This window comes from Rana temporaria, chromosome 3 (assembly GCF_905171775.1).
Source record: "Rana temporaria chromosome 3, aRanTem1.1, whole genome shotgun sequence".
NCBI lineage: Eukaryota > Metazoa > Chordata > Amphibia > Anura > Ranidae > Rana > Rana temporaria.
In genome coordinates, this window is record NC_053491.1 from 448384904 (window position 1) to 448404126 (window position 19223).

The following is a 19223-nucleotide window of genomic DNA, read 5'->3' on the forward strand; positions in this document are numbered from 1 at the left end:
AGGTGAGGCACACAAGAAATCAGCAGCGGGTCACGGCCCTTCAGAGAGAGGGCACATATCTCTAGGGCACATTCATAGCTAGCATCCTATAAAAGATCTTCAACAATTAGATCATCATTTTGACAATGACATGCGTCCTACCATTTTTACTTTGGGCAAACTCACTAACTGGATTTAACAATGAAGATGTCAGCGCTCAAACTTTTTCCGTATCGGTATTGATCCTTATTTTCATGATCATGGTTAGTATTTCTGGGGAATTTAAGGATATCATGCATGTTAAAATGGTCATGCGATATTAAAATACTTTAAAAAGATTATTACTGGAGGAAGAGCGATGGGCTCCACAACTAGCCATTTCTCGGTGGTGCTGCTGAGTTGTTGAGAAGTGAGGGGTTCACGAATTTGGACCAGCACTTCCAGTTTTCCCCCAGTAGGTTTGCGTCCATCCATCACCTAGGAAAACAATGCAAAAAAAAAAAAAGAGACAAACATAAAAATAATGCTGCCAAGCTGTGACAATGATCTAGCAGACCATATACTGTATATACTCAAGTATAAGCTGAGTTTTTCAGCACATTTTTTTGTGCTGAAAATGCCCTCCTCGGCTTATATTCGAGTCACGTTTTTGCCCCTGATCTCCCGGACTTTGGGGACCCGGTACCGGCTGGCCGTAGGTCCCCTGGACCCCAAACTCTTCCTCTACAAGTGTGAAAAGTTTGTTGTCCGGGGGACCTACAGCCGGGGAGAAACGATTTTTCAAAGCCGGGCACCCCTTCCATAGACTCCCATGTTAAACGGTCATTTCTCCGGTGATTTTGGGGACCCAATACCAGCCGGTCGTAGGTCCCCTGGACTCCCATGTTAAATGTCAGTCTAGGCATGGACACAGTCAGGCATGGACACAGTCAGGCACGCACACAGTCAGGCACGCACACAGTCAGGCACGCACACAGTCAGGCACGCACACAGTCAGGCACGCACACAGTCAGGCACGCACACAGTCAGGCACGCACACAGACACAGTGCAGCACAGTGAGGCATGCAGATGGACACCCTAGGCTTATACTCGAGTCAATACGTTTTCACATTTTTTTGTGGTAAAATTAGGTGCCTCGGCTTCTATTCGGGTCGGCTTATACTTGAGTATATACGGTAAATAAGGGGAGAAAAAAAAAAGTGGAGAAAAAAAAAAAAAAAAAAGGTAAAGCAGACAGAGCAGAGGATAGAAGATAGTAAATGGATGGCTGATGGAGACAGAAGAAATGTCAGCAAGGTGTACAGAAGCAGAATGGAGCTCAGTGGAGCATAGAGAATGAGAGCAGGGTGTGGATGAACACAAGAAAGGTGGCGAATAGAGCAGATAGGATGACAGTAAGGTATATAGAAGCACAGCACAGACAATTAGGCCCCTTTCAGACGGACGTCAGTTTTGCCGCAATTAAAAGCATGTAAACTTTCAGTGAAATTCAAGGCTCTGGGCACTGCGATTAGCTGCATTTGTACATTTCGATTACGTGCGGTTACATGCGGCCGCGTTTAGCTGCGGTAGTCATTTCCATAGCAACCCTTTTTATTTTTTTTCATTATGATGTGCTTCCTGTTCTTTTTTTTTCTCACGCTGCTATCCGCAGTGGACACAAAAGACTGATTACCTGCGGATAAGTGCATACAGCTGCGCTAAATCCCACCTGGACGCATTAAATTCTATTTTTTCTATTCGCACCAAACCACATGCAACTAAATCGCAGCTAAACGTTGTGTGTGAATGGGACCATTGTGTGCTTTTAGCTGCGGTAGAAAACTAGAAAATCCACAGCTAAAAGCACCATTCTATCCGTTCGTGTGAAAGGCCCCTAAAAGCAGAGATTATAGGAGGAGAGTAAACATTATTTGAACAGGATGTCCAGGAATGCATACACCATAACAGCAGAATGAACAGTAAGGAAAGCAGAGATAAGGGCGTACAGAAGGAGAGCAAAGCATATAGAGCAGGGGTGGGCAATTATTTTTTCGATGGGGCCACATGAGAAACTAAAAATATTTTGGAGGGCCGGGCCAAAAGGCTAAACTCAATACTGCATAAAATCAATTGTATTTCTTTATAAAAAGCAGTAAATATTATTGTTGGACAACTGGTACGAGTAACTTTTATGCAATGTATTTCTTTCTTTGTATATTGGTGAAGAAGCTGAAGGACCACTTTAATGTGAATCGAAAAATTAAAAAAAGATTTGCATTCTTTTATGCTCCTTCCAGAAGATGCACTTGCTTCCAGCTATAACAAACATAATTTTACTTCCAAGCATGAGGATTGTATTGTTCACAACTGGCTGTCTAAGGAAACATGTGGATGTGCTGATCAAAAGAAAACAAGGGACTCTGGACATTTGCAGCTTCTCTTATCGCATTTTGTGTATGTAAACATATGAATGCTCACAACTCAGCATTACAGTATATCCCAATCTTCTGGAGTAAACTGTGCATCACAGTCAGTTTCCCACTTGTTCCTATAAGTAAGCTCACTAGAAAAATAGGAAGCTACTGCAGCTTTATAGAGGTCTGAAATGAGGACATACATTGCTTTTATGAAAATGTACTCTCTTATTCTTAGTAAAGTGCTGTTGATAACGCATTTGGCCTTTGATACTGTGCACAACATGAAAAAAGGGAACAGACAAGAAGTAGAACTGCACAATCTACCTGTGATTTTATAGATTTCTTCTATACATTTGCAGGGGCGTCGGGAGGCCCGGGCTACTGGCTGGACCCCCGAGGGGGGCATTCCGGCATCAGTGGAGGAGCGGGTAGCAGAAATGAGGACTGGAGCCTGGAGGGTAGGGGGTAGGAGAGCCGAGGAGCCTGAGGAAAGGAGAGCAGCCCGCCCGAGCGCTGAGTATTTGTAAATCCCGCCTGTGGCGCCTGTGATGGACGTCACACGTCCTGCGGCGCGGTATTGGAGCAGTGGGACGTCCATCACAGGCTCCAGAAGGCGGGACCTGCTGCTATGGCACTCAGCTGTACTCGACAGGACTTGGTTCGGCGGCGCTCGGGAACAGATCGTTCCCGGCGGTCGCCGCTTGGCTCGGGGCTCACAATAGAGAGCCTGCATGCCGAGACTCGGGGGGGCCAGATTAAAAGGTCCGCCGGGCCGTAGTTTGCCCACCTCTGATATAGAGCATAGAGGATGAAAGCAGGATGTAAAACAAAAAGAACACAGCAGATGGAGAAAAGTGAATAAAAGCAAGGGGCACAGGAGGAAAAAGAAGAAGAAGAAAAAAAGAAAAAGAAGAAGAAGAAGAAGAAAAAAAGAAAAAGAAGAAGAAGAAAAAAAGAAAAAGAAGAAGAAGAAGAAGAAAAAAAGAAAAAGAAGAAGAAGAAAAAAAGAAAAAGAAGAAGAAGAAGAAGAAGAAGAAGAAGAAGAAGAAGAAGAAGAAGAAGAAGAAGAAGAAGAAGAAAAAAAGAAGAAGAAGAAGAAGAAAAAAAGAAAAAGAAGAAAAAAAGAAAAGAAGAAGAAGAAAAAAAGAAAAAGAAAAAGAAAGGAGAGAAGAAGAAGAAAGAAGAAGGAGAAGAAGAAAGAAGAAGAAGAAAGAAGGGAAAGAAGGAAAAGAAGAAAGAAGAAGAAAGAAGGAAAAGAAGAAAGAAGAAGAGAGAAGGAAAAGAAGAGAGAAGGAAAAGAAGAAAGAAGGAAAAGAAGAAAGAAGGAAAAGAAGAAAGAAGGAAAAGAAGAAAGAAGGAAAAGAAGAAAGAAGGAAAAGAAGAAAGAAGGAAAAGAAGAAAGAAGGAAGAAGAAGAAAGAAGAAAGAAGAAGTGTACATGGAGAAAGCAGATTGACTTCTCCACTCTACATGCTTTATTTCCTCCACTCCAACACGTTCCCCTGTTTCCACAAAGTGTTGGGTGACCTCCTTTTGTAAGATTATTGAGGTATCTGATAAAGAAGTGACACTATGGCAAAGACAGAGGAGCAGAGGAGTAGGGATACCACATACATCCCTTTACCTCCAGAATATCTCGGATCTCACAGTTGCTCTCCAGAGTTTCCAGTTTTAGATGCGCTGAACCCAAGATACGATCGGACTTAAAGAGTCCCCTACAACAACAATAAAACTGTATTAATATCGAATGAGATCTACGACATGGCTAAAAAATGCGCTAATCCCTATTTTACCCTTTCTGGATGATTTCAAATTTGATTCCTTTTGCCTGTATCGCCCTCTTCAACCCTCTGTGATTGCGATTAATATTGAGCTTAAACTTCTCCTTAAAAACTAGAACGTAACACAAGAGACATTTATGTAGTCATGTTACAGAACACTGATCACCACTTTGATAACACATCTTTGCCATACCCGGTGAGTTGGTCCCCTTTATTACATTGGTTTTATCTCGCTGGGCTTCCTCCTGCAATGCATCAACAAGCTAGGTAAGTAAACGTTGCATATTTTAATTTATTTAAAACTTTCCTGGTTTGTGCATTTCATTTAATTTCACAGTGTAACAGAGAGCCTGACTTGTTTGACTTTTGAGCCAAGCTCCACCCACCTGCATGCACCCTGTCCAATAGCAGTGCTCTCGACTATAGGGCTCTCTTTTTACATCGGAATGGCAGTTAGGTGGAGCTTAGACAGGGATGCGGACACCTAGCAATAATCTAAAATTCAATCACTCCTTCTACGGTCACAACGTACATTTTTATTTAGGAATATCAGCATTGTAATAACAATACAAACATTTAATTTTGATAATCCAATATAAGCTTACTGAGCCTCGGCTAACACTATGAACTGCATACGAATCGCATAGGAACCGCAACCCATTCCTGTGCAATTCACATGTGGTTCACTGTGGTGCGATTTGAGCCCATTCGTTTTGAATGTGTTCAAATTGCACCACAGTTGTGCATTCACCAATTTTGGAACTGCACTTCAACTGTTTTGCATAGCAGGTTTGGATCCGGAGATCCGAACCCTTCATATTTTCAATTTCAATTGTGCGCCGTTTGTATGCAAGACAAATTCCTGGCCAACGCCCTTCAGACAAAAGTCCTACACTTTGCGGAAAATCTGATTGTGTGTATGAGGCTTAACCACTTCCATACCAGGCACTTACGCACCTTCCCGCCCAAGCCAATTTTTAGCTTTCAGCACTGTCGCACTTTGAATGGCAATTGCGCGGTCATGCGACGTGGCTCCCAAACAAAATTGGCGTCCTTTTTTCCCCACAAATAGAGCTTTCTTTTGGTGGTATTTGATAACCTCTGCGTTTTTTTTTTTTTTGCGCAACAACTAAAAAAAGACTTTATTTTTTTTGTTAATTTTTTTGTAAATAAGTACGTTTTCTCTTTCAATTACGAGCACTGATATGGCGGCACTGATGGGCACAGATGAGGTGGCACTGATTGGCGGCGCTGGTATGCGGCACTGATGGGCACACATAGGCGGCACTGATAGGCGGCACTCATGGGCGGCACTGGGCACTCATGGGCGGCACTGATGGATACTTATGGGTGGCACAGATGGGCACTGATAGGTGGGCACTGGGCATGGATGGGCACTGTGGGGTCGCACTGATCTACCCATGTTGCCAGTCAGTGCCCATTTGTGGGCACGGATTGGCATCTTTTTCTATCCTTTTTTTTATTTATTTGCCCTTCCCTGGTGGTCCAGTGTGGCGATCCGAGGGGGGGGGGCTGCGCTGATAAACAATCAGCGCGAACCCCCACCTGTCAGGAGAGCCGTCGATCGGCTCTCCTCTACTCGCGTCTGTCAGACGCGAGTGAGGAAGAGCCATCAACGGCTCTTCCTGTTTACATTGTGATCAGCCGTGGTTGGACACGGCTGATCACGTGGTAAAGAGTCTCCGCCGGAGGCTCTTTACCGAGATCGGAGATGCAGGGTGTCAGACTGACACCCCGCATCACCGATCGCCGCGTTGCGCGCCCCCACGGGCGCGCGCGGCATGAAATCCTGCAGGACGTCCAGTCAGGATTTCAAAACCACTTCCCGGACGTAAATCGGCCATAGGCCGGGCGGGAAGTAGTTGAGGTTCAGGAGTGGCTTGACACAAGAAATGCGAAAGTTGTAGCCCATGTCCTGGATATATCTATGTGTGGTGTGGCTCTTGAAGCACTGACACCAGTCATAGTACACTCCTTGTGAATCTCCCCCAAATTTTTGAATGGCCTTTGCTTCACAATCCTCTCAGGGCTGCATTTATCGCTGTGGCTTGTGAACCTTTTTCTACCACTTAACTTTCTATTAATATGCTTGGATACAGCACTCTGTGAACAGCCAGCTTCTGTAGCAATGACCTTTTGTGACTTACCCTCCTTGTGGAAGGGTGTCAATGACTGTCTTCTGGACAACTGTCAAGCCAGCAGTTATCCCCATGATTGTGTAACCTACTGAACCAGACCATTTAAAGGCTCAGAAAACCTTTACAGGCGTTTTGCATTAGCTGATTAGAGTGCGACACTGGGGGGGGGCAGATCCTCAAAGAAATTACGCCGGCGTATCTCTTGATACGCCGCGTAATTTCAAATTTTGCGCGTTGTATCTCTGTTTTGGTATCCACAAAACAAGATACGATGGCATCTGGGTTAGATCCGACAGGCGTACGCCTTAGTACGCCGTCGGATCTTAGATGCAATTTTTCGGCAGCCGCTAGGTGGCGTTTCCGTTGTATTCCGTGTTGAGTATGCAAATTAGCTATTTCCGACGATCCACGAATGTACGAGAGGCTGTCGCATTTTTTTACGTCGTTTCCGTTCGGCTTTTTCCGGCGTATAGTTAAAGCTGCTATATGGTGGCGTACTCAATGTTAAGTATGGCCGTCGTTCCCGCGTATAATTTTGAAAATTTTACGTTGTTTGCGTAAGTCGTCCGTGAATGGGGCTGGACGCCATTTACGTTCACGTCAAAAACAATGACGTCCTTGCGACGTCATTTGGAGCAATGCACCCTGGGAGTTTTTACGGACGGCTCATGCGCAGTTGGTTCGGCGCTGGGGCGCGCTTCATTTAAATGAAACACGCCCCCTACCCGCTGAATTCGAATTCCGCGCCCTTACGCCGCGAGAGATACACTACGCCGCCGTAACTTACGGCGCAAATTCGTTTAGGATTCAAACCAAATCAAAGTAAGTTACAGCGGCGTAGCGTATCTTACATACGCTGTGCCCGGCGCAGATGTATGTGGATCTGCCCCCATGAGTCTACAATATTGCACTTTCACAATGTTCAAAATTTCGGAGATACAGAATTTTGAGTTTTTACTACCTGTAGGCTATAAACATCAAGATGAATCTATACAATACGAGTTTTACTTATTGAAATAAATTATTGAAATAAATTAACTTGATGATATTATTTTTTTTTTAAATCTACCTGTATATACCCACACAGACACGTCTTCTATCAATAAAAATGTATGATCAGAAAAAAAAAACCCACTAGGAAACATTTTTATTTATTTATAACAATTAGTGATAGCTGAGAAGTGCCTCTATACCATAGGTCTTCAAACTACGGCCCTCCAGTTGTTCAGGAACTACAATTCCCATCATGCCTAGTCATGTCTGTGAGTGTCAGAGTTTTACATTGCCTCATGGGATGTGTAGTTCTACAACAGCTGGAGGGCCATAGTTTGAGGATCCCTGCACCATGGGTGCTCAACCTGTAGCCCTCCAGCTGTTGGAGAACTACAAGTCCCATCTTGCCTTTGGGAGTCATGCTTGTAACTCTCATGCTGCGTACACACGACCGTTTTTCGGGTTCTAAAAAAATTACGTTTTTTTAATGTCCAGAGCATTTTTCACGATCTAAAAAATGGCCATTAAAAATTTCGAACATACTCTATTTTTTCACGACGTTTTTAACGTTGTCGTTTTTAAGGTTGTCGTTTTTAAGGTTGTAAAAAAAATGGTCGTGTGTGGGCTTTAACGACGTGAAAAAAAGCGCATGCTCAGAAGCAAGTTATGAGACGGGAGCGCTCGTTCTGGTAAAACTACCGTTCGTAATGGAGTAAGCACATTCATCACGCTGTAACAGACTGAAAAGCGTAAATCGTCTTTTACGAACACTAAATCAGCAAAAGCAGACCCAAGGGGTGGCGCCATTCAAATGGAACTTCCCCTTTATAGTGCCGTCGTACGTGTTGTACGTCACCGCGCTTTGCTAGAGCATTTTTTTTTTTTAACGATCGTGTGTAGGCAAGGCCGTTTTAATGATCGGGTTGAAAAAAACATCCTTTTTTCCAGACCATTAAAAACGTAATTTTTTAGAACCCGAAAAACGGTTGTGTGTACGCGACATCAGCCTTGCAATGCCTGATGGGACTTGTATTTCCACAACAGCTGGAAGGCCACAGGTTGAGCACCCATGCTGTATACAATTAGAGGGACACACACAAAAAATATATACATGTCAAGAGAGATGAAAAAAGTAAATAAGAGCAAGGGGTAGGAAAAAACGGCCAAGAAAGTTGGTTGCCCTTTGCACAGCTCCCATTAATCACTAGAGGACACTATTGCCAGACTCCTCACAGCATCATTAGCCTGGTATCCATCATGTTACTGTGTGCAATACTGCCCTGATCGATTTGCTTCAAAAAGATCGTTTCACCCCGACAATTGACTGCTAGACCTTAGCACTGCATCTTGGGAGGAGGTCACAAGCTCCCCTAACCTCAGCAGCAAGAAGCATTTTGCAGCAGCATCCAACAACATGTGAAAATTAAATAAATAAAATATAAATTCATTAAAGAACTCAAAATAAATAATATTCCAGTGCCAAAAACATGGGTATATACAAAAACAATTCCAGGTGAACAGGTGAAAAATGTAATGTAAATGCCCATGTGGGATAAGTGGTTACTAGTCCACCAATAGAAAATTGATAAAAAAAAAAAAGTCTTAATATAAAAATAAAAAGTCCACAATAATGTGCAATGAGCTCCAAAAGTGCAGGCAAAACGAATTTCACAGGAAAAAGTGCAAGTGCTGTTCACTCCGGTGCAGGTGCCAAAACTGTTTCCCCCAGCCTCTCACCTTAATAGGCTTAAAATTAAGCCTTCCTGCGGTATCTCTTTAAAACAGATTCTCATAGCTCCTGGTTCATATGTATAGCAGGCATAAAACATGCGTTTCTGGTGTCAAATGCTCCAGCATGATCTCATTCCCCAGAATCAACTCAAAATCCCTAGGGATTTGGAGCCGTGGTGACAACTTCCAGTCGCGGCCGAGACCGGAAGTTCTCTTGTTTACAAACGCTGATGATCTTCTGCTGTACTGTGAGTTTTATTCATTGTTCAATAAAACAATTTTATAATAACCTACTTCAATATGGAGCGCCCCTCTTCTTTTTCCTCTATCTTCATTTTGAGCTGATTTTTAGGAATGAGATTGTGCTGGAGCATTTGACACCAGAAACGCATGTTTTTATGCCTGCTATACATATGAACCAGATGAATCGGTTTTAAAGAGATACCGCAGAAAAGCTTAATTTTAAGCCTATTAGGGTGAGAGGCTGGGGGAAACAGTTTTGGCACCTGCTCCGTGCTAGGCGGACACTGAACACAGTGCCTCCTGGGAAGCTGATTGTTTCCGCCTATCACGGAACAGAAGACGTCGGAGGCGCGGCTTTTGAAAAATCGTACGGCCGCGATTCTGGTAAGGTAAGATGTTAGGTTACCGACGTATAAGACCACCCCCGACTTTTAAGAAGATTTTAAGGGGGTTAGAAAGTCGTTTTATATGCCGGAAAATACGGTAGTTTTTGAGTAAGCGCCCCTCTATTTTTCCCTTTTATTCAATACGGTTTTATGTGCGTGAACACCCTTAGGTGGCTGCAGCTTATTTTATAGTTTCATTATTATTAATTTCCCTATTTGGTATGCGCATGAATTTTCCCCTCAGCTCTAATATTTTGCAGCAGCAGCTGCCATGGAGGACAGAGCACAGGGGAGCGCTGTGAAGGCGAGGATAGGGTAGTGGGCTTTAAAAAAAAAAAGACCCCATTTGTCCAGAATGGTCTTTAATTCACCAAACCCCAGGATTTCAGTGATAGATGGTATGCCAGTCATTAGTAAAAATCATCGCTCATTGAATTATTCTTGCAGACTTTCAAGCTTTGCCTCCTCTCCAACCTTGGAGTCTTATACCTCTGGAGGAAATATGTTTAATTTAAAGCAAATTAAAAATTCAATAAATTGGGATTCTTTAATACCGATCACAGTGCGTGAATAGGGTTCGGAAATCATTTTTGGGTGGAATGACCTTTTTTGTATATAGTTTAGCCTTTTGGTGCTCCTTACCGTACTAGGATAGGCAAATTCAAATCGAACAAAGGTGTCCATATCACTCTGAGATGATCCTATGACAGAAACAGATTGTCATGAGATATACGCAGAAGAGGAAAATGACAGGCAGGTATAAGTGAGTAATATTTACCGGCGGGTGTGGGTAAATTCACAGCTTTGGACACATACAGCACAAGGTCTGAAACGGTCAGGTCTGGGAAAACCCTGTAGGTGGCAGACAAGAGTCAGAGAGAGCAGCTGGGTTACCGGCGGCGGTACATTGATGTCTATATTACAGAGTTACTTACTTGACAACGCTGACAGTACGCTCCTCATAGTGACAGTGAGGCACTGGTAGGCCACGCACGTGTGCCTGCTTCACAATCTCTATATACTTCATGCATTCCTCTGCCAATTTCTCATACCTGGTGAGAAAAAATAAATAAATAAAAAATCTTGGATTTCTACTGAGCGAAAGAAAAGAAAAAGGAGAGAGAAAGTAAATCAGAATGAGGGAGAGGGAGACAGGTGGAAAGAGAGAAGAAAGGCAGTGGAGAAGAAGAGGGGGAGAGAGCAAGCAAGAGAGCAAAACATTTCTTCTGCACCAAGGAAAATCTATTCTCTAAACATGAACAAAAAATGCATTTAAAATGCAAAATAAAAAATGTGCATCACTGGTGTTACTGCATGCACATGGGTGTGTAGGGGCTCAGAGACAGATGGGGAGTAAGAGGAAAAAACAGAAAAGTAAAAGGACAACTAGAGACACAAAAGATGGAATGGACAAACTCCCACTTGGGGTTGGAGAAGAAAGAAAGAAAGAAAGAAAGAAAGAAAGAAAGAAAGAAAGAAAGAAAGAAAGAAAGAAAGAAAGAACGAAAGAGTAAAAATAAGTGCCACCTATCAATGCCCACGAGTGCCACCTATCAATGCCCACTAGTGGTGACAATCAGTGCCACCTAGCAGTACTGCCTATCAGAGCAACTTATCAGTGCCCATTATTGCCACCCATCACTGCTACCTATCAGTGCCACTTATCAATGCCCTTCAGTGCCGCCCACCAGTGCAGCCCATCGGTGACCACTAGTGCAGCCTCATTAACGTACATCAATGAAGGAGAAAAATACTGATTTAAACTGTAAAAAAAAAAAAAAAATCCAGAAAAGGCCTGGTCAGCAAGTGGGCAAACAGAGAGCATTATGCAGAGTATAAAGAAGCAACACAAACCAAATCAGAGCCAAGAAAATTTCACACTTCAGATGCAGACAGAAAAACTAGGAAAGGAATGTAAAGCCTGGTACACATGATCAGATTTTCCACGGACAAAGCGTAGGACTTTTGTCCGAAGGGCATTGGCCATGCACTTGTCTTGCATACAAAACAGCAAAGAATTGTCAGCCAACAAACACAAAACTACGTGGTGTTTCAGTGCCACCCTTTGGGCAACTTCTGCTAATGTTATGTGTTATGATTAGTATTGCTTCTGAGCATGTGTGTTTGTACTTTGGAGTATTGTCCGAAGGACTTCTCTACACACGATCAGATAATCCGACAACACACATTTGTTGTCGGAAAATTTGAAAGCATGTTATAAAACATTTGTTGTCTGAAAATCCAACAACAATTGTCTGATGGAGCGTACCAATGGTCGGATTTTCCGACAACAGCCTGTCATCCCACAATTCCCGTCGGAAAATCTGATCGTGTATATGATGCCGCGTACACGATCATTTTTCGGGTTGTAAAAAACAAAGTTTTTTTAAAATGTAATTTAAAACAATCGTGTGTTGGCTTCAGAGCATTTTTCGGGTTCTGAAAAACGGCCAAATTCTTTTTCGAACACGTTCTATTTTTTCACAACGATTTAAACAATGTCGTTTTTCGGGTTGTAAAAAATTATCGTGTGTGGGCTTTAACGACGTGAAAAACCCGCGCATGCTCAGAAGCAAGTTATGAGATGGGAGCGCTCGTTCTGGTAAAACTAGCGTTCGTAATGGAGTAAGCACATTCATCACGCTGTAACAGACAGAAAAGCGTGAATCGTCTTTTACTAACACAAAACCAGCTAAAGCAGCCCCAAGGGTGGCGTCATCCGCATGGAACTTCCCCTTTATAGTGCCGTCGTACGTGTTGTACGTCACCGCGCTTTACTAGAGCATTTTTTTTTTTTTAACGATCGTGTGTAGCCAAGGCTGTTTTAATGATGAAATTGAAAAAAAAAAAATCGTTTTTTCTAGAGCCTGAAAAACTTTGTTTTTTTACAACCCGAAAAATGATCGTGTGTACGCGGCATTAGGCTTTAACATGTAACTTAAATGCACCAAACAGGATGAAGGAGTACTGACTTTGCCGTCTCTGTAATGTTTCCCATATGGGTGAACTGCTGAGAGGAAGATGTACACATCTGCAAGAAAAAAAAAAAAAAAAAGGGACAATCATTAGAACAGACCTTAATGGATACAGATGTTCTTATGATAATATAGATCAGGGGTCTCCAAACTTTTTATACAAAGGGCCAGTTTACTGTCCTTCAGACTTAAGGGGGGCCAGACTGTGGTCACTGGCAGTGGAAAAGGTCCGAAGGCAGCGGGAAAAAAAACAATGCCCTATTGTTGGCGTCAGCAGGAGGAATTGGTCCCCGTTGTTAATGGTATTGGGAGGAATTGTGCCCCATTATTGTCATCATTGGGAGGAATTGTGCCCCTTCATTGGTGTCAGTAAGGAGGAATTACACCCCATTGTTGGAATCAGTGGATGCAAGAGTGCCTCAAGGCCCTGAAAAAACAAGCAAAGGGCCTTATCTGGCCCCCAGGCCGCAGTTTGGGGACCCCTGATATAGATGATATGTTACCCAATTAAAACAAATTGTTATGCATGTAAATACATGAAAATGCAAAGCCTGGTCTCACAGATTCACTATAAATCATGGCAGAAGTGCCTCAAGCTTAACATCTGGCAGAAGGTTTCCTCACATTAGATAAATAAGACTATATACAAGTTTACACTGCAGCAGCTGGAAGCAGCCATTACAATTATGTACAATCACTATGTACAGAGTACTCTGGTATAAACGACATTGCAAGGAGTGATCACTTCCAAGCCCAGAAAACCATCTCAATCCTAAACACTGGAAATAGAGGAGTGGAAGGCATTGGAGCAAAATGCATCAATACCTCAATTGGAGCAAATTATAAAAGTATCAATATGATGATACATATAGTCCCAGCTGGGAATGCAACCCATGTCCTAAAGGGCTTCTCTGTTTGGTTTTAGAGGCTGCGGGCAGGAGGGGACAATATCACATATGGTGGCAATGCCCGAAGGGGAAGCATTTTTGGATACATATATAAAACGTCATCAATTCCCTCACCCATGGAAGTGTGAAAAAAATCCCAACAAGCGTTGCTGTGTACCCCGGTGGAGGGTACAACGAGATACCTGCGAAGATTGATTACATTGATCTTTGTGGCAGCAAACATCTTTGTGGCCAAACTGTTCTGGATCATGGCCAATGAGCACCTTTCAGCAATCCCAACTGATAAAGTAAAACTCTGACAAAAGCTGGGGCCTTTGGATTTAATATTACACAGGACACCCCAGAGACATTCTTTATTAAAGCAGCATTCTCGGAGTGGATCCGACACATATTATTTTACCTTAAGGTGGTTGTAAACCCATTCTTCTTACTTTATGCTACAGGTAAGCCTATATTAAGGCTTACCTGTAGCTAGCCTGGATATCTCCTTAACCTGCACGGTTTAGGAGATATCCCCCTGTGTCTGCATGTGCCGAAGTGATCGGCACATGCGCACTCAAGCAATGGCATGTTGTGCCACTGCTTCAGTTAGCCCTTAGGACATAGGTTGCAATCCTAACTGGGACCATGTATCATTATATTAACCACTTAAGGACCGCCTCATGTACATATACGTCAGCAGAATGGCACATCAACGTATATATACGTGCCCTGCTTGACGTGGGTCCGATCGGGACCCCCCCCCCCCGTACATGCGGCGGTCCCCGTGGCTTCAGGAGCGATCCGGGACGACGGCGCGGCTATTCGTTTATAGCCGCTCCGTCGCGATCGCTCCCCGGAGCTGAAGAACGGGGAGAGCCGTGTGTAAACACGGCTTCCCCGTGCTTCACTGTGTCGGCGCATCGATCGCGTCATTCCCTTTATAGGGAAGACACGATCGATGACGTCATTCCTACAGCCACACCCCCCTACACTAGTAAACACACACAAAGTAAACCCTAACTCCTACAGCGCCCCCTGTGGTTAACTCCCAAACTGCAAACTGTCATTTTCACAATAAAGAATGCAATTTAAATGCATTTTTTTGCGGTGAAAATGACAATTGTCCCAAAAATGTGTCAAAATTGTCCGAAGTGTCCGCTATAATGTCGCAGTCACGAAAAAAATCGCTGATCGCCGCCATTAGTAGTAAAAAAAATAAAATAAATAAAAATGCAAAAAAACTATCCCCTATTTTGTAAACACTATAAATTTTGCGCAAACCAACCGATAAACGATTATTGCGATTTTTTTTACCAAAAATAGGTAAAATACGTATCGGCCTAAACTGAGGGAAAAAAAATGTTATATATGTTTTTGGGGGATATTTATTATAGCAAAAAGTAAAAAATATAGCATTTTTTTCGAAATTGTCGCTCTATTTTTGTTTATAGCGCAAAAAAAAGGGATTTTTAATACAGCTTACCTGTAAAATCTTTTTCTTGGAGTACATCACGGGACACAGAGCGGCATATTCATTACTATGTGGGTTATATGGAGTACCTTCAGGTGATGGACACTGGCAATCTCAAACAGGAAGTGCCCCTCCCTATATAACCCCCTCCCATAGGAGGAGTACCTCAGTTTTGTAGCAAGCAGTATGCCTCCCAAAATGGTCCCCATAAGAGGGGTGGGAGCTCTGTGTCCCGTGATGTACTCCAAGAAAAGGATTTTACAGGTAAGCTGTATTAAAAATCCCTTTTTCTTTCTCGTACATCACGGGACACAGAGCGGCATATTCATTACTATGTGGGATGTCCCAAAGCAATGCTTTACTGAGGGGAGGGAGAAATCTTCCCAAGACACAAGGATTTAATTCAGAGATACTCTCAAATAATAATAAATCCAACTTAGTCGAGAAAAATTAAACTTAAATTTAAATTTTAACTCAAGGGTGCCCCCGATTCTGAGGGTCTTAAATCGCAGCCTGCAGCACTGCCTGCCCAAAGGCTGTATCTGTATTCCTTCTTACGTCCAACTGGTAGAACCTTGTAAATGTGTGGACAGAAGACCAGGTTGCCCGCCTTGCAAACTTGAGCCATAGAGATCTGGTGGTGTGCTGCCCAGGAAGCGCCCATGGCCCTAGTAGAATGAGCCTTTAATGATACCGGAGGAGGCAACCCTTTCAAGCCGTAGGCCTGAGTGATTAACTGTTTAATCCACCTCGAGATGGTGGATTTTGCAGCTGCCTGCCCCCTTTTTTGGGCCCATCTGGTAAAATGAACAACACATCTGTTTTCCGGATCTTCTCTGTAGCTTTAAGATAGGCCTTCATGGCCCTGACAATATCCAAGGCATGCAGCAACCCTTCCTTTATGGAAGTAGGTTTTGGAAGAAGGATGGTAATACCAAATCCCGGTTTAGATGAAAACTGGATATAACCTTTGGTAGGAAGGAAGGATGAGGGCGGAGAACGACCTTGTCCTTTATGAAAAAATAAGATATGGTTCCTTACAGGATAAGGCTGCCAGTTCCGATACTCTTCTGGCGGAAACTATGGCGACCCAAATACTAACTTCCTTGTCAGAAAAACCAAAGGAATTTCAGCCAACGGCTCAAAAGGTTGTTTCTGTAAACTTGACAGAACAAGATTTAAATCCCACGGACAAAGCGGGGATTTAACTGGAGGATTAATACGTAAGACCCCTTGAATGAAGGTCTTAACCAGGGAGTGGGTGGCCAGCAGCCGCTGAAACCACACTGACAAAGCTGAAATCTGTCCCTTGATTGTGCTTAATGCCAGTTCTTTATCCACTCCTCGCTGGAGAAAACTTAATACTCTATCGATGGTAAATTTGCGAGAAAGCCATCGCTTGGACTCACACCAGCCTACATAGGCCTTCCAGACCCTGTAATAAATCACCCTAGAGACCGGTTTCCTGGCTCCGATTAGGGTAGAGATTACCTTCTGAGACAGACCTCTACCCCTGAGAATCAGGGATTCAGCTTCCAGGCCGTCAAATTTAGATGCCGTAAGGCAGGGTGTAGGATCGGACCTTGCGATAGCAGGTCTGGCCGTAGAGGAAGAGTCCAAGGGTCTCCCACTACCATCTTCAGGATTAGTGAATACCATGCCCTTCTGGGCCATGCTGGAGCTACCAGGATAACTGGTATGTGCTCCACCCTGATCCTGCGCAGCAGGCGGGGTAGTAACTGGAGCGGGGGAAATGCATAAAGAAGTTTGAACTGATGCCAAGGGCAAACTAACGCATCGGTTCCGCAGGCCCTGGGATCCCTTGTGCGGGACATGAACCTGTCTAGCTTCTTGTTCAGTCTCGATGCCAAGATATCCACGTCCGGCACTCCCCATTTCTGGCAGAGTGTCTGAAAGACCTGTGGATGCAGAGACCACTCCCCCGGCAATAGAGTCTGGCGACTTAAGAAGTCCGCCTGTAGGTTGTCCACTCCGGGAATGAATATAGCCGATATGCAGGGCACATGGGCTTCTGCCCACAAGAGAATTAAGCTCACTTCTCTCTGAGCGGCTAGACTCTTGGTTCCCCCTTGGTGATTTATATACGCCACCGCCGTGGCATTGTCCGATTGTATTCTCACCGGGAACCCCTGTAGTTTGGACGTCCAAGCCCTGAGGGCCAGTCGAGCAGCTCTGAGTGCTTCTCTGCTGCTGCCCAAGTGCCCTGGCGAGTGCAACCATCCAAAATTGCTCCCCAGCCCATCAGGCTGGCGTCTGTGGTTACTATCTTCCAGGTCACAGGACTGAAAGTCTTTCCCTTCAGGAGATTCTGAGGGTTTAACCACCAAGATAGACCTTGTCGCACCCTTGGTGAAAGTGGCAAAGGAATATCTAAGGCTTGAGGCCTCTTGCTCCATACTGACAGGAGTGTGGCTTTGAGCGTATGGAACCGCCTCGAATGTGGCCACCATCTTGCCTAGTAGCCGCATACATAGGCGAACAGTTGGCCTTCTCTTGCTTAGAACTATTTGTATTAGCTCCTTGATGGCCTTGACCTTTAATAAGGGCAGAAACACCTTCTGTTCTGTATCCAATCTCATACCGAGGTATTCCAGCTGCCTTGTGGGCAGGAATGCTGACTTGTCTCGATTTAGGACCCAGCCGAACCTTTCGAGGTACTGAACTGTAAGGGGCCACTGCTCGCTCCAGGCCAGGAGACGAGTGGTCTACGACCAAGAGGTCGTCCAGGTAAGCCAGGACCGTGACCCCTTGGGGCCTTAGATTGGCTAGGATTGGAGCTAGGACCTTCGTGAATACCCGGGGGGCCGTAGCCAACCCGAAAGGAAGCGCCATAAATTGGAAATGACGTTGAGCCACCGAAAAGCGTAGAAATACTTGATGTGGCTGAAAAATTGGCACATGAAGGTAAGCATCCTTTATGTCTATGGACGCCATAAAGTCGTCCTTCTGGAGCACGGCGACAGCTGACCGAATAGTTTCCATCCGGAATGAGCGGACCTTTAGGTACGCATTTACTCCCTTTAAGTCCAAAATTGGCCTGACATCGCCGTTGGGCTTTGGGATGATAAACAGGTTGGAGTAGAACCCCAATCCCTGTTCCCGGACTGGTACTTCTACTATCACCCTTTGGCATAGCAGATGATTCAATGCCGCTATCAATGCGGCTTTTTTCACAGGGTCGCCTGGTACTCTTGACTCCTGGTAATGAGGAGGAGGGATTTTTAGAAACTCTAGTCTGTAACCTGCGGCCACAGTAGACCGGACCCATTCATCGGGGATGTTGGCTTCCCAAACCTCTGCAAAGAGGTGAAGCCTTCCCCCCACCCTCATGGGTGGGGGCGCCTCTTCATAAGGCAGACTTAGGGGCTGGCTTAGCTGGTTTGCGATACCAAGGCTTCTTGCCGCCAGAGGCCTGTCCCTGCGATTTGCTGTTACAGTTTGATCGTACAGGAGGCCGTCGGTACTGCCTGGAATTTGAGGGCCCCGGAGCCGGAGAAAGCTGTCTTTTAAACGTAGGCCCCCGAAACTTCTTTTTGACTGGTAAAAGCGTACTCTTACCACTCGAAATAGTCTGAATGTATTTATCCAGATCTTCTCCGAAGAGTCGCCCTCCATGGAAGGGAAAACCTGCCAGAAGCTTTTTGCACGGGGCTCGGCCGCCCAGTTTTTCAACCATAAGAGTCTTCTCATATGCACTAAAAATAGTGATAAACGAGACGCCTGCTGAATAGAGTCCTTTATAGCATCCACCGCAAAGCATAGAGCTCTGGGTATATCAGATAGCTCCTCTGCCTGCTGGGCAGGGATGTCCTTAAGCATCTGTTTAGTCTGGTCCTTTAAAGCTTGACAGACTCCGATAGCAGCAACTGCTGGCTGTACCACTGCCCCTGCCGTAGCAAAGGAAGCTTTTAAAAGAGTTTCCAAACGTTTATCAACCGGGTCTTTAAACATTTGAATGTTTTCTACCGGGCAAGTTAGTGATTTATTCACACACTAGATGGCAGCATCCACAGCTGGGAGCGCCCATCTTTTGGCAAACTTCTCTTCCAACGGGTAGATAACAGAAAAATTTTTAGGCGGCAGAAAAATTCTGTCTGGTCGTACCCAATCCTGGAAAATTAATTCCTCCAATAGAGGATGGACCGGAAAAACTGCGTTGTTCAAGGGCGTCTTTAAGGAGCCCAAAGAGGAAACT

The 19223-nt window shown here is 44.4% G+C and overlaps 1 protein-coding gene across 2 annotated transcripts in view; it reads right to left on the reverse strand.

Moving 5' to 3' along the window:
• CC2D1A (coiled-coil and C2 domain containing 1A) overlaps window positions 1-19223 on the reverse strand; it is a 125683-nt gene that overhangs the window by 26775 nt on the left and 79685 nt on the right. For both annotated transcript variants that reach the window (XM_040346602.1, XM_040346601.1), the window contains exons 16-23: window positions 12644-12702; window positions 10607-10723; window positions 10450-10523; window positions 10314-10372; window positions 4353-4404; window positions 4172-4271; window positions 4003-4093; window positions 325-456 (exon numbers count right to left, since the gene is read on the reverse strand). In XM_040346602.1, the coding sequence (XP_040202536.1) occupies window positions 325-456; window positions 4003-4093; window positions 4172-4271; window positions 4353-4404; window positions 10314-10372; window positions 10450-10523; window positions 10607-10723; window positions 12644-12702 (684 nt within the window). The remainder of the gene's footprint in view (window positions 1-324; window positions 457-4002; window positions 4094-4171; window positions 4272-4352; window positions 4405-10313; window positions 10373-10449; window positions 10524-10606; window positions 10724-12643; window positions 12703-19223) is intronic.